Source organism: Gymnodraco acuticeps, unplaced genomic scaffold (assembly GCF_902827175.1).
Source record: "Gymnodraco acuticeps unplaced genomic scaffold, fGymAcu1.1, whole genome shotgun sequence".
In the NCBI taxonomy this organism is placed as follows: domain Eukaryota; kingdom Metazoa; phylum Chordata; class Actinopteri; order Perciformes; family Bathydraconidae; genus Gymnodraco; species Gymnodraco acuticeps.
Genome location: NW_022989755.1, coordinates 540,877 through 559,535, shown reverse-complemented (window position 1 = coordinate 559,535; position 18,659 = coordinate 540,877). Strand labels below are relative to the sequence as shown.

Sequence of the window (18,659 nt, the reverse complement as noted above, 5' to 3'; positions counted from 1 at the left end):
ACCTTCTGCCTTGTTTCTATGCCTAAGACGCTGTGCCTAAGACACTGTGTAATACGCTGTGTCCCTGTGGCTACAAGGACTTTTATGGCACATTTTTACTTCTCAATATTCATTCATTTCTATTCTGATCATTTCTAAACACTTAATTTCCCCCTGGGATTAATACAGTTTCGATTGATTGATGGATTGATTGTACTGGTGGCCACCAGGTCTGAACATCTGAACTGCTTCTTCAAAAGCTTGCTGATTAGCAAAGGTCACAGCTTGACGGACCAGAGATGTTTGAAATGATTCCTGTAAACAAGATCTCTTACCATGCACCCACACAGACACGTAGGCAGATAAGGGAAATATGCACATTCTGACCTTGAAAACTATCACAATAAGCTAAGATAACTTTACCAGAAAAATCTATATACCTGGCTACTGGCTATTAGTCTCAAATGAGGTCTTACTGTACTCAAAGTAACATTTTCTTACATGAGTGCACACAATAAATACCAACTGTTTAATATTATGGAAACATTTACAATAAATAACCACAACAATTGAGTATATATATGTTTCAGTGATGTTAAATAAATGACCTCTCCTATAATTTAGAACTGAGATCTTAGCGAACTTCACTTAAATCTGTTTCTCCATGTCTGTCTTTATCATGATCATGAATTGATTCATTACGATCCCAATATTTATCTTCCATATTTCACACTCCTTCCTTATGTCCTCCCTGGCTTTTCACATCTGCCAGTAGGAAAGTGCCCTCCTCCGCCCTGACTCAGATAGTTAGTGAGTGCATGTTGCTCACTCTCTCCTCCCCTTGCTTCTTTGCTTTTTTTCTCTCAAGCTGTCTTACTCTCTGCCTCCTCCTCTCCTCTAAGTATCTCTCCTCACTCTCACTCTCTCTCTCCTTTTGATCACTTGGATCCCTTGCTCCACTCCCTCTCCTACACGGCTCTGTCACTCACTCACACACTCACACCCTGGGCACCATCTCCCCCATCGGAGAGCCTCATTGTGTCTGTGTTTTGCCAGGTGGACGCACTCCCCACAGTCACCATTTCCACCCCGGAGAGTTCCACGCTGGCTGCGCAGCCTCTTCCCCGGCTGAGCATCGGGCGGAAGACCCTGGTGGCAGCTGCTGTGGGGGTCATGCTGGTCCTGGTTCTGGTGGTCCTCATCCCTGTGCTGGTCAGCTCTGTTGGCACAGGAGGCACAGATGACAGTGGGAGCCACTTCGAGATGCTGGGTACCTGCCGCATGGTGTGTGACCCCTTCCCCACAACGGACACAGGGGGTCAAGCGGGAACAGATACAGCAACCTCAGGCCTACATGTGGACAACAATGTGGACCTGAGTGATCACAGCATTGGCCCACCGCTGCCTACATACAGTGCTAACGGCCCCTACGGCAGACATGGACGTCCAGGAAAGCCTGGACCCCCAGGACCACCAGGCCCACCAGGACCTAAGGGACCTCCAGGAGAAGGTGTGGACATCGTACGGACGGGGATTCTAGGTCTAGGGGGTAAAGGGGCAGTTAGTACAACAACGTACAATACAGCACCTCGGGTGGCATTTTTTGGAGGACTACGAAACCCTCAAGAAGGTTACGATATTCTACGATTTGATGATGTGGTGACTAATATTGGGGGTAATTATGAGGGCGCAACAGGCAAGTTTACCTGTAAGATTCCTGGCACCTACTTTTTCATCTACAATGTGCTCATGAGGGGAGGAGATGGCACCAGCATGTGGGCTGACCTGATCAAGAATGGTCTGGTGGGTAACCCTTTAAACTCTGCAGACACCTATTCAAAAACAGTCCTAATGTTTAATTATTTCCATTTGACTTTAACAGATGAAAAAAGCGCTTCTCAGTTAAAGTAGTAGAAAATGATCTAATATGAGATAAGAACCCTGGATTATACAGTACACTGCTCAGGGAATATTGTAACCAGCCTGCTTGAAGTCTAAATTGAGAAGTCATGCATTCATGTGGATAGTGATTTTAGATCTGACTTGGTCCGGTATTTTAGTTCAAGATAATGACAATGCACAGTGGCAAGCTGCCAGATTGTGTATCTGTGCATATTATACATCCAATGATGTACACGTTGAAGTGAGTGGAAGGAGTGCAGCGCTATCTCAACTCTGCACACATCAAAACACAGCCTGGGGTAGTGGCTAGTTCAAAGCTGGTGCCCTTTGAAATAAATAAACTTCATGGAACACGATGTGCTCGTATATGCGTTATCAGACTGCCTGTCAGGCCCAGACGATTCCATTTGAAATCATGATATTTGCTATACTCATGGACAGTTTTCTAATGTCTTTAAAGCCCCAGGTGAGGACATTGATCAAACACCATGTAAATCTCAGCCAGGACGTTTTCCTTCGGACATCTCAGAGAGGATGCACCATGATGTGAGAGGGGAGAGAGTAACACCTGTACATCAGAAATACAACCCATGTTTGGGTTACAAGGATACCATTTATTTGAGATGGGATTAATTTAAAAAGGAAAATTGCACCCTTACCCTTTTCCAGTTCACATTTGAATTAGAACGTATGAACGTGATTCTTCCAAACACACACTTTCCTTTTTCATTCAACAAATAATTTAATAAATACATTGTTTAATATCCACACATTTATTTGAAAATGTGTAGAATTTTTTTTAATATAAAGGCAACATTAAAATAAGCAATATATTTACAGTTCATAAAACATGTTAACTTGTAACTTAAATAAAAAGACAAACATACTTGAGTATACTGTGTGGAAAACTGCATATTATAATCAGAATGATTCACCTATTGGCTGACTAGTGATGTGCAAAGACTTCCTCCATCTGCCTCCCCCAGCTTTCTTTAGAGGGCAATGACACTGTAAATACGGTGCACCAGATATGTCGTTTCATATATAAAGCTTTATCTTAGATTACCACAGAAAACACATCTATTGCAGTCCCACACCTTCTTAAAAAAGGGCTCCAAGATATCAAATGAAACCATTAACAAATATTCTGGATAAAGTAAAGTATGACTGACAATGTTGCCAATGTGATTTACAAATAATACAAATAAACATTAAAGAATTAAGATAAAGTGCACAGAACCAAATATATTATTTATTAAAAACAGTCATTTAAAAGCAAGGAGAGTCAAATAAAAATAGAACAATCTACAATAAAACATATATTAAGTACAAGAATAAAAGTGACTCAAATAGTTATTTGATTTAGTCTAAAGCAGCAGGAGAAAGAAAACACTTCAGCCTTGATTTAAAAGAAGTGATTTGCAACAGACCCGCAGTTTTCTGCAAATTTTTTAGGATTGTATTTTACTGGGACATTTTTGGTCAGTGTCTTTTTGTCATTGGCACTAATAAGTCCAGATTCCTTCATTCAGAAAGAAAATTACACTTTTAGGGTTAGGTCTGCTGAGGTTACAGCATAACATCCAACCTGGCAACCCAGCTCATCACATATTAGCCTAAGCTTAGAGGGATATTTATAAGTATACAACTTTCACTTTGAACATGGACATGCACCGGCGATTAGTGTGTTAGGCTCCAGATCTAACACCCTCAGTAATTACCCTGCGTTGACACGATGACACTCGTATTCGGGTTAAATATGGCATTATCAGTGCCCCACCCAGGGAAAGGTGGATGCAAGAGTGGAAGATGACGCAAAGGGAGAGTTTGCTCTGCCATCCTTCCTCAAATGCAAGCTGACTCAAGCGTGGCCCTTTCAGTTGAGTCATGGAGGAACATCAAGATATTCACCACAGGGGAAATACTTTACACAAACTCTCAAATTCAGTCCACACGCCTTCCAAATATTATTTTCCTTTAATAAGATTTTAATTAAACTCGGACTTGGAAAATGAGTGGCGTCAAATTATGAAGTGATTAAATGTTGGTGTGTATGAAGATTAATCTATTTCAATATCATTATATTTTAAAATGTTATCGCTTTTTTATAATTTTATTGTACTTAGGGATTTTTTATTTATTTCTATCAGTAGAATATGTCGCTTTAAAATGTTACTATCATTAGTTTTTTTATTAGTGCCTTTTGTGTTCACTTCATTGTTAATTTGCCAAAAATAAGAGTGTATTTAATAATTTTGTATTATAGCAGTTTACCTAAAACAGCAAAAGGCAGAATCAAATACACTTTAATATCAGTTTATGTATCATGCACAAGTAATGTCATTATTGAAATATTCAACATTGTTATCATATATGTTTCTTATATTGTGCAGCTCTTATTTGCATTCTATGAAAATGGGAATTATTCATTCTGCTCTTATATAGTTGAGTAATATATTGCAAAAACGGTCTTTTCCCCTTCTGGGGAATTCTGTGTACATTTCTTGACTTCCTCTCTCCTTGTCTGTGTGTGCATGTCATATTCCAGGTCAGGGCCAGCGCCATCGCCCAAGACCAGGACCAGAGTTATGACTACGCCAGCAACAGTGTCATCCTTCATTTGGATGCAGGCGATGAGGTTTTCATCAAATTGGATGGGGGCAAGGCCCACGGGGGGAACAGTAACAAGTATAGCACGTTTTCAGGATTCATCCTCTACGCCGACTGAAGGCTGGACACTTTGTGGGCTCGGAGGTGAAAGGTCACTGCCAGAAGACATTCACTTCCTGACTTTCACTTGGCTCTCACAGTGAGGTTAATATTGCCCATAGCCACCGATCCACATTCATATTGTTTAACAGATGTTTAAGGTCAACATTGACAGTGACTGAGGCTGTGGATCTTTGGTTATCTGTAACCACCTCCTCGTCCATATGTTCCATTATATACAGGGTGCCTATGCCGCAATTCTGATGGACGCATACAGTGACAGCCATGTCATATGTCATGCTGAGGTGCAGTAACAATTTTGACAGGGAAGAAACCTCACCATTCTTTTGACCTGTCATTTCAATTTCAAGTCTCGGAATCTAACAGTCGTGGTGACTGCAGTGTTCGTAAATGTGCTGTTCTGATTTATGTTAATATTATGTTTTCTCATGCTGTTTGTACGATAATATGTTGTGCTTCAATGACTGATGAGATATAATCTACCCAGAGAAGCTCTGGTTTGTCAAATATTGGAAGCCAAAATGAGATGATGCTAGTTTTGAACAGCTGACAGGGTCACAAACAGTATTGTGTGTTATTGTGAAGATTTGGATAATAATTTCATATCAGCTGATTATATTTGGCATATTGTTAAGTGTATAAACTGTACATTTGATCTTGATGTCTGAACACAATCAAAGTAGTGTAGGCTACGTACACCATATTGTGTGTCTATTAAAGAATATAGCTGTGGTCAATCGTTGTACAAATGTATCAAGTAATGTGCTCAATTGTAAAGATTTATTTATTTAAGTCATGCATGCAACACTTGTTGAAACGTTCTGTGTGTTTCCACAAATGATAAAGAGAAATACAATGACTTTAAACACATTTTAAATACCTAGATGTGGGCTTAAGGAGCATATATTTCTGTTGAATTTGATTTTAATGTCCTTGATCTTTCATAAAAAAATTTTTTTTTATCATTTCCTCACACATTATGTGGTTAATGTCACTTACCTAATCTATTTCTTGATCAGCTGTACTAATCTCTAATTTCCCAGTAGATCCAGACTTTAGTCCTGCTAAATGTTACACACAAGAGGCAATCAAGTAGAGATGATCACGGAGGAAAAAGGGAGAAGAAATCACAGCTGTGTTAAATGCCAAATAAAAGCGGGGGAAGATTGTGTTTCACAATCAAAGGAGAGATTTGAGTTTTCCTTTAATGTTTGTGAAGACGCTGAGATTTAACAAGAAAAAGTAAGGGGAAGGGTGTTGGAACATATCATGACGAAGCTTAGATCAGTGTCGGAAAGTAATCGAGGGCAAATTAGGCTCTGCTGTGACTGCGACACAAGTGTCAGAGACAGGAAAACAGCTTCCGGGCCTAAACTGCAACAACCAATATATATTTTTTTTTTCCCTAAATACTCACTTTGATACATTGAAATTATTTCGACATAGTTGGCCTTTGATATGGGCCATGTGAGGTCCAGAACTTAGTTTAAAACAACAAGTTAGGATTTTATGAACGAAAGTTTTGAGAGTACCAAGAAGTGAGAAAAGTGAAACGTTTACCCATGTTTATTAATTTACTCATCATTTATTTATTAACAGAAGCTAATCAAACTGAATGTCAGCACAGTTTTACTTTCAAGGTTATTTAAATTCAGCATTTTGTTAAGATTACATTGCCACAATATACAGTGCTAGAGCATCTTGTGTGTGTTTAACTGCTCAATGAAGTGAAAGCCACAAAGCCCTCCAGTCTAAACTTGAGCTTGTCTTAAGACAGCAGAATTCCTCCAGACACAATTAAGACTGAGGGTCCGTGCCTGAGCAGAGGTCACCCGAGCTAGAGGCAGCTGAGCAGTAGCACAGGCTGCTTTCTGCTTGCAGGGTGTATGAGCACATCTTCAAATTAAAGACTTCATGTCACAATGTCAAAAACGAACGCCCCCGGTCTGCGAGAAACAGCTTTCACTGCTGAAACCACTGGAACTGAACACTGCCTGAGAGTCTGCAACATCTGTACTTCTCCTAAAGCCCTTGGGGAGGAACACAAATGCACCAAAAACAATCTCAAGAAAGAGTTCAACAGTATTTATCATTTTAAAATAAGCGAAGAGAGTCAAATGACAATGCTCCAGAATGTATTCATTTATTTTTTCAGCAAAATATAAAAGGACTTTAGTAGTGCCATAATGTTGGCAACAATACCTATATTATTGCATCATATTGCATAGTTACATGTAACCCTTTATTTAGCCACCACCCATCCTTTTTTAGTCATTTATTAAGGTCACACAGCAAACATGGGTAAGCCTTAAACCCTCTGTGGAAGCCTCTGCACAAAGCGTAGAGAAATTTTCTTGGCAGGCACCGTCTTTGCCTCATCCTGCAAAACTGGGTTATCCCTTCTCGAGCTATTGTGCTTGTGTAAGCAATGCAGACCCCTCTTTGGGCGTTTTGATGGTGACTTTAGCTGAACAACCTACCCAGCAGGACACTCTGTGGCTGGTGTTTTAATATGTGATGAAACAGCATCTGGACTGTAATTGACGCCTCAACCTTTCACTCACATCTCATCTCCTGTCCTCCCTGACTTTATTCAGATCCAGGGTAGGAAGATAACTATTCCTCTGCTGTAAGCTGCTTTTTGTTGCTTTGTCTCTTGGACTCGTCAGTAGGATATTTAAGGATTTTCCACTGTACCTCTTTTCATCATATATAAGAAGGATTTGAAAGATGTGTCTACTGCAGACTTGTTTTAATTGTGTTAATCTCCTGCATATGCACACGAAACTGAAGGAAATTTAGATGAATCCACTCCCACCTACCCTATCAGTAAACTAAGAGGGCTTCAGTTTGACATTTGCAGGGGCCAATTGGTGAGACGCGAAGCTTATCAGGCTACTCCAGAGTGCGCGTGCATGTTTGTCTGTCCATGTGTGTGGATGTTGGAGGTCAATGTTCAGGTCAGCGTGCGTATGTGTCTTTAGTTTCAACAAGACAGGAGAATTCTAGGCTTGGAAAGGCAACCTCCCTTGAAATGTTTGAAGTGACGGTAATAAGCCCTTGGTGTTGTTATCTTTAGCCTCCCTATTTACCTCACCAGGGGAGATCCAAATTAGAGATAGATGCTTTAATTGTCAAGCTGAATTACCCTTCTTGCTCAAGTACACTTCCTCCCATCAAATGCACAGCCACCTGCCCACACTTGCATGCACACATGGTTTTAATTGCAAGGGGGGCACATCAAATGTTTTCTTAGGTTTAACAATCTCTTAAAATAGTCACATGTGTCCTAATTCAGGGTCTTGAATACTTTTGGTGTGGTACAAACAGCAGGCAAGCTCTGGGGAACCCAAAAGAAAAAAAACATCCAAGCATCAATGTGAGGCTTTCAGTGCTTCGCTAACATACAATGAAAATGCTAACATGCTAATGTTTAGCAGGCTAAAGGTTTAGCTATTATTTGATTGATTCAAAAGGTTTATTAGTTTAGGTCAAGTTTTGAATAGAACTTAACACAAAGTAAAGCTGGGGCTGAGGAATGTAGTTGTGTAGGTATTTTGTAGGAATTGTTTTACCTGACGATATCATGGGAAATCACAAAGGATTAGATATGAATTGGTATCGATTGTCTGCCGACCATGAATCTGTGTATGATGTTTTTTATGCAAATCTATCTTGTAGATGTTAAGATATTTCAAGAGATTCAGGTAAAGTGTGAACTGCTTGCGTGCTAGAGGCATTATAATTCATTAAAGTGTTGCATTAACAGGCCGATAGCCGGTTTCTCCTCAACACTGTGGCTGTCAATAACTACTGACATTAAACAGAATCTGCTCTCCAGACCTGTTATCTCACCCTGTATATATCACATTGATTACTAAAAATAAACTGTAAGTGTTATGTTTACTAGCTGAAATCATCCTTCCGGGGACAATCTAAATTACAGCATACTTCTAGCACCTCTATGACATCTTGACTGACACTTCAATGAGCAAAGATTGTCAAAGTTATTATGCTTTGCATTTAAACTTGCATGTCAGACAGTAGCATACTCATGCATCATTAAATAAGCTAAGTTAACAGATGCAGCATTCCTATTTTATAACATTTGTTATAACATCACATCAACAACCCTGTCATGCCTGCATAAAGAGGTCTCCTTTAATATGGAAACCTTGGAAAGTAGGCCCTTAAAATCTCCTTGAATACAATAAACAGCATGACAACTAGAAGTAACAGGATGGAATTGATCTTAAATCTTAAATCTAGCTTGAATTATCAAACAAACAATGCTCTCATCTGTTCCTGCTGCTCTCTGATCAGTTGTCTCAGCATTAGGGCAGAATTGTTAGCGAAGCCAGAGTGGAGATAACCATCCATGATAAGCTTGTTCAGTGCATTGTTTCTTTAGTTTTTACTGCCATTCGGTCATACTGCTAATGCTCAAGGTCTGATTTATCCTAGCCCCATTAGACCATATTCGATTATTTGGATTTACTACAATTTGGTTCTGTTCTGTAATAATGCAATAAAACAAAACATTTTTGCTCTTGGCAGTTATAATGTAAGGTTTCCCAAGCAGAAAATATTTACGATCAGACAAGAACTGCTATAGAGAAATAATAGATTTAGAGTATAGAACCCTGGCCTATGATCTATGTTTTGTCACAATTAATCTAAACAACTACGAACACAAAACAAAGGTAATTCACATGTTGGTTTATAAATTGTTTCCCAATTTTACATCAATATTTTGGTGTTTTAGTGCTGACCCACCAGTGTCAACCGTAGATGAGCAACTGTGGTCCTACTTTTTGCATTTTTCCTGTATTCAAGTCCAACTTTTTGGACCAGAAGGGCCTACGTGAGGGAACACAACGCTGAGCGTTAATGTTGCATGGCACTGCAACCAGTGCTGGAATTGGGCCGGTACTCACCGGTACGCAGTACCGGCACTTCTGGTTCTGACCCATGGAGTACCGGCACTTCTTGCTCAGTACCGGCATGCTGGCGGTACTCCGGTACTCATGCACCGTGCCAGTACTCAACACTCTCCCGCCGTTCTTATTATACATCCATATATATATATATATATACAGCCGCCCGGTACTCAGTAGATGCGTCATGAGGTGCCGAACGGACATTCTCATCGCTCTAACCGCTGGAGTTTCACAGCGGCTGTCAGCTGTTTACTCCTGTCATTCAAACAGAACGTGCTGGAGAGGGGGCGGGGCTTATCTTCTCCATGTAAATACTGTGGTGGAAACGACTATGTCAAAATTAACCTATTTGACCGTGATTTAATAGTAATACACGTTTCAAAATAATAATAATAATAATAATAATAATGCCGAAGTAACAACATATTGAAAACTGTTAGTAAAACCATGTTTTAATGCTTTACAATTTACATACCTAGATGCACGTGTGTTGTGTTTATGCAGTGCAACTCCCACCCAGTGGGTGGCTATGTAGAGTGATAGAACAGAGCAGGCACGCCCCCGAGAGAAGGAAAGCAAGTCACTTCACAAATTAGCATTTCTAAAATGTTAGCGTGGATTAATAAAAGTGCAAAAAGACAGCGGTTGTCGCCGGAAGAAACTTCAAATACAGAGAATGCTGTGCCTGTGTTGGAAATTGTGTCTGATGGGGAGCTTTCTTTGGTTGATCCTCCTGCTCCAAGTTCTAGTGCATTAGCATTAGCACTAGCTCCGCCGCCTCCTCCAGAGCCTCTAACGTTAGCTGCTGCTGGCGCAACTGCCACCACCAACACCGGGCAAAGCGATGCACCTGACTGCTGGACAACGGACCAGGTGCAATATTTTTGCAAGACCAATGCATGGCTCCTTCTTAAAGATAAGAAGCTAGGATGTCGGATATGCAGAGATGTCAAATCTTTGGGAATACACACTGGACAAGGACTGAAACTGTCAACTGAATGGGGTGAGTGTGCAGTGTCTCATTTCGGTGTTGACAAGGGCAAACAACAAGCTAGCCTGAGAAAAAAAATCAAAGAACATAAAGAATCACAAGCCCATGTAAAAGCTGCTGACATCCTTACATCTGCTTCACGTGAAACTATTCAACATCAAGTGCAGTCTATGCATACATCTGAATTAGACACCACTATCAGAGTTTTTCGAACGGCATATAAAATTGGCAAACATAGCCGGCCATTCACAGACATGCCAATTGATTTGAATGTACAGAAACTGAATGGGCTGAACGTGGGCAGGGTTTTGCACTCCAATAAAACCTGTGGCGAAATCATCGACCACATAGCTCATGAGCTGAAGAAAAAAATGGCAAAAGACATTACAGAAAAGCAAAGAAAACTCTGTGTTTTGGTCGATGAATCTACCACTATTAGTGGTAAAACGGTGCTTGTTGTGTGTCTACGCTCAGCATTAGCTGATGCTGAGCCCGAAACGTTTTTTTGGGAGCTGATCGAGTTGGATGGAACAACGGCTGATGACATCACAAAGGCGTTAATGGAGTGTCTTGGAAGAGATTTTAACGAGGACTTTTTAGGTCAGTGTTTCGTTTCTTTTGCATGTGATGGGGCTTCAGTCATGCTAGGGAAGAGAACAGGCGTTGCTACCCAGTTGTGTAGTAAATTCCCAAGCCTGTTTGTGTGGCACTGCTCCAATCATCGTCTAGAGCTGGCAGTTGGGGATGTGGTCAAGGAGGTCTCAGGGCTCAATCATTTCCAGATCTTTTTTGACAAACTCTATTCCTTGTTCCATGCCTCCCCCAAAAATCAGAGGCAGTTAGCGCAGTGTGCGCAAGCAGTCGGACAGCGTCTCCTGGTGATAGGGCGTGTTTTGTCCATCCGCTGGGTGGCTTCAAGTGAAAGGAGCGTCAGAGCAGTCTGGGAAAACTACCGAGTGCTTCATGATCACTTCACAAATGCTGCAAACGACACGAGCAGGGATTCCAGAGACAGAGCAAAGTACAAGGGCCTGGATGATGTGCTCACATCTGCAACGTTTGTCAGCAATCTGGGACTGATGTACGATGCGCTCACAGAGCTCAGCGACCTCTCTCGGCAACTCCAAAAAAGAGAGATGACACTGCCTACAGCAGATAGGCTCTTAACTCGAGAAATACGAGTTTTTGAATCCATGGTCACCATGCCTGGCCCACACATGACTACAGTCCATACAGCTCTAGCTGAGAAGTCCTTCAAGGGTGTTGCCCTGCGTGAGAATGGCAGGCTTGTACAGATTCATGCAGGTCAGTTTTTCCGCAGCACAAGAGAAATCCCATTACATGGCCGGGAGGCCCGGGACAATCAGCTAATCCAGGACATGAAAGTTATCCATCCTGGAAGTTGGCCTGAAGAGGAGTTAGACGTACAGTATGGGGACGTAGAGGTGCTACGTTTGTGCGAAGTGCTGAAAGTGGACAGAAGAGAGACTGTTCAGGGCTTTCGCGAATACAAGGAAACCAGGGCATCCCGTACACCTGCTGCCATGGAGCCTCTACTGAAAGCAGTCCGAACCATCGCTGTCTCCACTAGTGAGTGTGAGTGGGCATTCAGCTGCATGAACGATATCCTTACTGCAAAAAGGAATGCTCTCTCTGTCAGCCGACTGTCCAGCCTGGTTTTCATTAAATGTAATGGACCATCACTAGGACAGTTCAATCCGGAACAGTATGTGAGGTCCTGGCTGGCAAAGGGAAGGAGAAGTGCTGATGAAAGAGCCTGTCCAGCTCCAGCCCCTGATACTGATGTCCCCAAGGCCTTCTGGAGCCTTTTCTAACAATGTGAAGTATATTGCAAAGCAGCTCACCCAGTGAGAAGACTTTTGGCATAATGTGCCGATTTGTACAGATCCTGGAGATAGAAGGACTTGAGACCAACCAGGGAGTTATCTGATCAGCTTGGTGTTCAATGTAACTCTTTACCATGGCTCAGACTTTGTTACTTGCAGTTACAGTTTCTCATTTTAGATTGTGCAAATTTTGCATTTGTTTTTACATGTTCTTTGTTCATGCTCTTTATCATTTTTCTGAGTTGGAAAGTTAGATTGCATCATAGTTTACTTTATACATATTTGTATTCTTCAGTGGTGAAGTATATTGCAAAGCAGCTCAGCCATGTGAGAAGACTTTTGGCACTTTTTCGTTTTCTGAGTTGGAAAGTTAGATTGCATTCAAAATGTACAGAAATACTTAATTTTGTTAAAGCTTTTTATAAAAAATGCTTCTGACCAGAGCTTTGTTTCCTTGTCATTAATGTTGAACACCACCAGAGGGGCTCTCACCTGAAAGGTCTCTGCTTCATGTGTCTTCAGCAGAAGATCTAGACTTTGATTGCTATATTTTCAGTTAATATTGACCTTACTGAGCTTTAGCCATATCCGCTGCCTATCATAAAAAATGTTAAGTACAGTGAACCTTTCTAAAATATACAGTAGTAAAGAGACAAACTCACCAGCATTATAGTAGCCAAATTCTTGTTTGTGGGCTGTATATATAAAATTGACTTGAAAAAGTTGCTGATTTTAGAGTACTGGCACCTTTTTCATTCCAATTCAAGCACTGACTGCAACATTAACGTTTCCTCACGTTTGGGAAAAAATTTATAAACCAACATGTGAATTACCTTTGTTTTGTGTTGGTTTGGTGTGTATGGGCCTTTAAACAAAGCATTTCAGAATTGGCTAATTAAAGAAAACATGGCATTAAAGGTTACCTAAAAACGCGTTTGACCTGTAGTAGTGCTATGGAGCTGTTTTTCTACGAAAAAGGACCCCGGTTTGTTGGACATAGGTACATTCAAGGGACAGGGAATACACTTCTGCCAATGGTTTCAAACTTCTCCAATGATCTAAAGGTGGGACTAATACAGCAATTTCCCAACAAAGGCAGCACAGACTGAAAGCTAACCACGCAGGGCTCAAATACTACCAATAAATCAGCATGCATTCATCACATAGAGCTCAGTGACTCACACAATGTACATTGCTGTAACATTGCATGTAAACATAACTTTATTTAAAAGAAAGCTCACTAGGTCACCTTTAAATTGTGGTCAAATTATGTTATTGTGAAGTGACTTAACTTGTGTGGCAGGCATGATGAATACACACACTGGAGAGTAGAGGTCACACATACTACATGTAGCCTACTAATAATCTCCTTGACTAAAAGTAGATCTGCATGTATGCATCCATGCACATCACCCCTTGTCCTTGCACCCTTGGGAGAACATGACAACATACATCCTCCACTTTCTACCCCATCATCATGCTTGATCTGGGGACTGTCCAGTGTGTCAGTGACTCAATACCAACGGCCCTGTTTCCTCATGGTCCTGACTGAGCGGGGGCTAACGCGGAGGGACAGGCTGAGTCATGCGGCTGGGGACGCTCCGCTGGCGTGCTGCCTGTCTCTTCACCTCACCGCGGTCTCGTGGATGCAGTCTGACAACGGGCTACGGAGGCGCTGCGAGTGCCTCTTTCTTCAGCATGACACAAGATGCCAGAGTTCAAGAACACTAAAGTCGTTACAGTTGTTCAGGCCTGTTTATTCTACCCGTTGGTGTCGAGCTGCATTTGTGACCTGTTGGGCTAAGAGAGTGGGAACACCAGGGCCTTGTGGGGTTTTCAGCATTGCTCTTTTTGTCAAACTGAAATCAAAACACTTAGGTGGTTCTCATCAGAAAATAATTCCCAAATCCCCACATTCAATATAGAATATATTCACTTGACAAATCCACCCTCAGCAACACACAGAGAACTGCACCAAGGTTGGGTCGGGGACCTTCTTGGTGACCTCAAAAACAATTATTCGTGGCTGATATTTTGTCCTAATTTCATTTTTGGGGTGCAAATCTGGGTAAAATAAAGAACATACTATTTGGATTGTTCTGATTTTATATTTCTGTTTAAATATAGTACAATTTCAATAAAATAATAACTTAGAATATGTTATTTAGAATACAAAATGAATAACAATCTAATGTTATAATTTAAAGTTTTTTATCAACGACATTTATTCCATTCTGGTTCTTTCCAAATCTCTCGCAGGTAAACAGCAATCTGCGACAAAGGAAATCTAATTTGCCGCAGGTCAGGTTGGGTTGCCTTTCTATATATGCATTTATTGCACGTCGTGGTGTCTTTATCACCCAGAGTATTTTTACTTTTGATTCACACACACACACACACACACACACACACACACACACACACACACACACACACACACACACACACACACACGGATCTGTATGTCAAATATGTCTTATATGTCTTAAATGATATGATGAATTGGAAATGGGGGACCCTGATGTAAACAAGACGAACGTCTTTCTCTGGTCTGCATCCCCTTAACAATTGTATGTTTTGAGCTGTACTGTACCCAATATACAAGCTGTTAATAAACTTTTCAATCAATCAATCAACACACACACACACACACACACACACACACACACACACACATACCATGTATACATCACTTCAGGGGACATTACATTGACTTACATGCATTTCCTGGAGACTTATCCTAACCTTAACCATAACCAACACATGCCTAACCCTAACCCTTACCCTTAACCTTACCCTTACCCTAACCCTAAGTCTTCACCCTAAAATTAATGATTCCCAGTAGCGTGGCGTGGGGAAAAATGTAGGGGAAGCCCATTTTTTGGGTCGGGGGGTGGTCAATAACGTAACCAGATGAGTGATTACAGCGCCCGGTATCATTTGACACACATTTGTATCACACAGATGCAGGACTTGCACACGCCTGTTATCTAACCGACAGGTCCGCACGCACTCTCCAGCTGAAACTCTCTCCTTATTAATTTAAGCATTTTACTTATTAATGTATGCAGACAATCACACAATCTATGTGATTTTTGGATTTACCGTGCCTCTCAATTGCCCGTGACAGGTTGGCAAGGACGATGAATCCTGAAGTTGCCCTAGGATTGTTCAGGGAGCACGAATCCTTGTCAAAAAGAAGACATGGCCAGCAAATTTGACGCTGAAGTTTAGCGCTTCCAGTTAGCCACTCCGTGCGGACATAATTGTCCTCATTGAACGTCCGATTCTCTCCCTTTTTCCTCTGTGTACACAGCTGGAGTGCGGGCATTGGCCTGTCATCTGATTTAATTTTTAGTTGCTGCTGTAGCGGAAGTTTAGTAAAGTTATGTTTGATTAAGTACGCCAAATCTCCACCCTCCATAATGCTTCATTTGCTTGATAATTTCTAACGGCGGTGATGACAGTTACAGTATTAAAACTGATGTTGATGTGATTTGATTGGATGGCAGTGTCCAATCAAATCGCCAGCCGCCAGCCGCCTCTGAAGGGAAGCAAGAGGCGGCTAGCTTCCCTTGGCATGGCCCTGACCAATCACAGGTTGGCAGGGGCATCACGTGGGCCTCATCTGATTGGTCAATCCCTCCATTTTTTTTCACCAAGGGAAGCTAGATTCGGCTGGCCTCCTCTCGCAACAGTGAGTGCAATCTACTGTTTCACCATAACATCTAGAGGGGCGCTGTTTGTTTCACTCTTTGTAAAATACTCAATGAGAATGGGGGAGAGACGGGCCGGCAGCAACACACAGCAAAGGAGAATTATCGAAACAAAACAAAGTGTTTGTATTTATTTATTTAAATTATAACTACAATCCGAAAAAACAGGGGAAGCCTGGCTTCCCTTGGCCTCCGGGAGAAAACGCCACTGATGATTCCCCTCATGGGGACCTCCAATTTGTCCCCATAAGGGAAGCCAGTCCCCACACGTGACTATGTAAACAGATTTAGGTCCCCACAAGTATAGTAATGCTAGCACCACACACACACACACACACACACACTCAGCCAGCCTTATTTTTCTCAGCTGCAGCTCTGCGGATTTCTCAGCCTGGACTCAGTCTGAGACAGCGAGGCCCGGCCCGGGCCCGGTCCGAGCTCCGGCCGGGCCTCGCCGTGTCCGCCAACCCGCATACCCCACGCAGCAACCAGGAAACAACACCAGCAACCCAGCTTACACTGTCCGCTCCTCGCAGCAGCGAGCCGCGCAACGTCCCGCCAACACGGCACCCAGACCCCACGCAGCATTCTCATCTGTTTGTCATTACTGGTGTCATTTTCTGGTTGCTAACGCACGCCATTGTAACACATAATCACGGATGTTCCGCTGTAACGGTGGTGGACTCATCAGAACAGAGTGGGCGAGCTGACCAATCAGAGCACATTGGGCTCATAGGGAGGGGGGGGGGGGGGGGGGGGGGGGGGGCAGGAGCTACAACAAGCCGTTTAGGACAGAGATTGAATACACATGCTATACAGTAATACAGAGATGCTGTATGAGAAACCAATGTGAGTTTGGAACATTGAACAATGTAAATCTATTATAGTAGACCTCAACAATGGAATTATGATCAGTAGAAATGGCCATGACCTTAAAGTAGTGCTATTCCTTTAACTTGAATCAGGACATTGAAATGTAGCTGACTGGTTTTCAGCTATCATTACTTGTGTTATTTACACCTCTGCTTTTCTTGGCTACTGTGACATGTCAAGATTCTGTGAGAATGCCCCAGAGGAAATGTTAACGGTAGCAGGTGTTGTAGACTGCGTGAGGTGAATAAAGTGGTATATTTTTGGTTTATAGCTCTATATAATCTATTAAAGGCCCTGTTCTCCCTCTTCTGGAACAAAGTTTATGGACCAATACAAATCATAAAGGTGTCCCATCCTAAAAATGCGACAAAACATTCAGGAGATAATGACTGATGATTAAAATAAGTAAAAAACAAACAGCATTTGGAAGGGTTCCAAATCAGATGTGTCACCTATTTATTTCTCCTAGACACAAACTGCAGTAGATACAATCCTGCAAACACATACATAGTGTCAGGGAATAATTATATATGTATGTTTACCTTTTGCCCTCTGACACAGATGCCCAGCCTTGGGCAGCCACTATCTCCCTTAGGGGCTGCCCAAGCATTTTGTTGTTGTTACCAGTTTATGACCGGGCAACTTCGGTCAGAGATAGTTATTGTTGTGGGACACCTGGAACAAATCCTTCTTGGGGTGTAGATGACCCCGAGCCATAAGCGACAACACAATTGTGATTCAGTGGCCTCAGCTGTTTAGTCTATATATTGAAGAATGTTGATTATTACACTCTAAACTAGTTAAAACCTGGAACTACAGGAGGGTTCTTCAGAATTGATGTGGCATCTCAACCGTGGGGTCAACTCGTGGCCCGTGACCTGTCTTGTCAATTCTCCGGCCGAAGCTCCAAATAAACCGTCAGTGTTTGTCATCGAAGCTCCAGCTCTCCATCGCGTCTCTCTTTGAGTCCTGACTCCAATTGCTTCAGAAGTTTCCCCCACACATAGATATTAAAATATGTCTTGAACTGCAAATGTTTACTATGTTTTCATTTTCAATTAATTGAAAACACTCAAAAAAAACGAATTGCTTTTAACAATCCCTAATGAATACCGAAACCCTCTAGGCAGGCATTCTTTCAATTGTGTTAAAAAAATAAATGAACCCCTTGAGTCAACAATTCAGACTTAAGCTGACATATGCAAGAGTTAAACATTGCATAACATGCAATAAAACATGTTTAATGTCCGGAGTAGAGTTTTGTGCAAAGCTATTTATTTGGTTTTCCTTTGCTCCCGCTGCTTTACCTTCCCTGACGGCAGTGTAGGCGGGGGGGAATGATGAAAAACCACTCAGACAGGAGATTCAAAATGTGGACACACTGTGGTGCCGCAGGCCCACTCTCTGAAAATGATGGTGAGATTATAGAAGTCTTTACCCCCTGCCATCAGGAAATGATTTGCCCTGCTCCAGGAGAAGACCTACCACACACAATGAAGTGTTAGGTTGTGCCTGTATCCATGCACTTTTACAAAGTGTAACAAGGCAACTTCAGACTTTCACCTTTTAGCTTGACACCCTCAGAATTAAAAGCAATTTATATTCAGACTGAGATTTCGACACCCTTTTTCCGCCTGGAGCCTTCACACTTGCTGGTGTAGATATAGACTTCCTTACACGC

General features: G+C 41.8%; 1 protein-coding gene across 1 annotated transcript; it reads left to right on the top strand.

Moving 5' to 3' along the window:
* The first annotated feature begins 989 nt into the window (after positions 1-989).
* On the top strand, positions 990-5,416 carry LOC117544963 (C1q-related factor-like). Its single transcript, XM_034214516.1, has 2 exons — positions 990-1,782; positions 4,430-5,416. Exons 1-2 carry the CDS (start codon positions 1,153-1,155, stop codon positions 4,607-4,609), a joined length of 810 nt encoding a protein of 269 aa, XP_034070407.1. The 5' UTR covers positions 990-1,152; the 3' UTR covers positions 4,610-5,416.
* Positions 5,417-18,659: the final 13,243 nt, after the last annotated feature.

Excerpts from the sequence above, each read along its gene's own strand:
- LOC117544963 (XM_034214516.1), top strand. The coding sequence starts at position 1,153 with ATGCTGGTCCTGGTTCTGGTGGTCCTCATCCCTGTGCTGGTCAGCTCT. Across the intron at positions 1,783-4,429 it reads ACCTGATCAAGAATGGTCTG|GTCAGGGCCAGCGCCATCGC; the intron begins GTGGGTAACCCT and ends GTCATATTCCAG.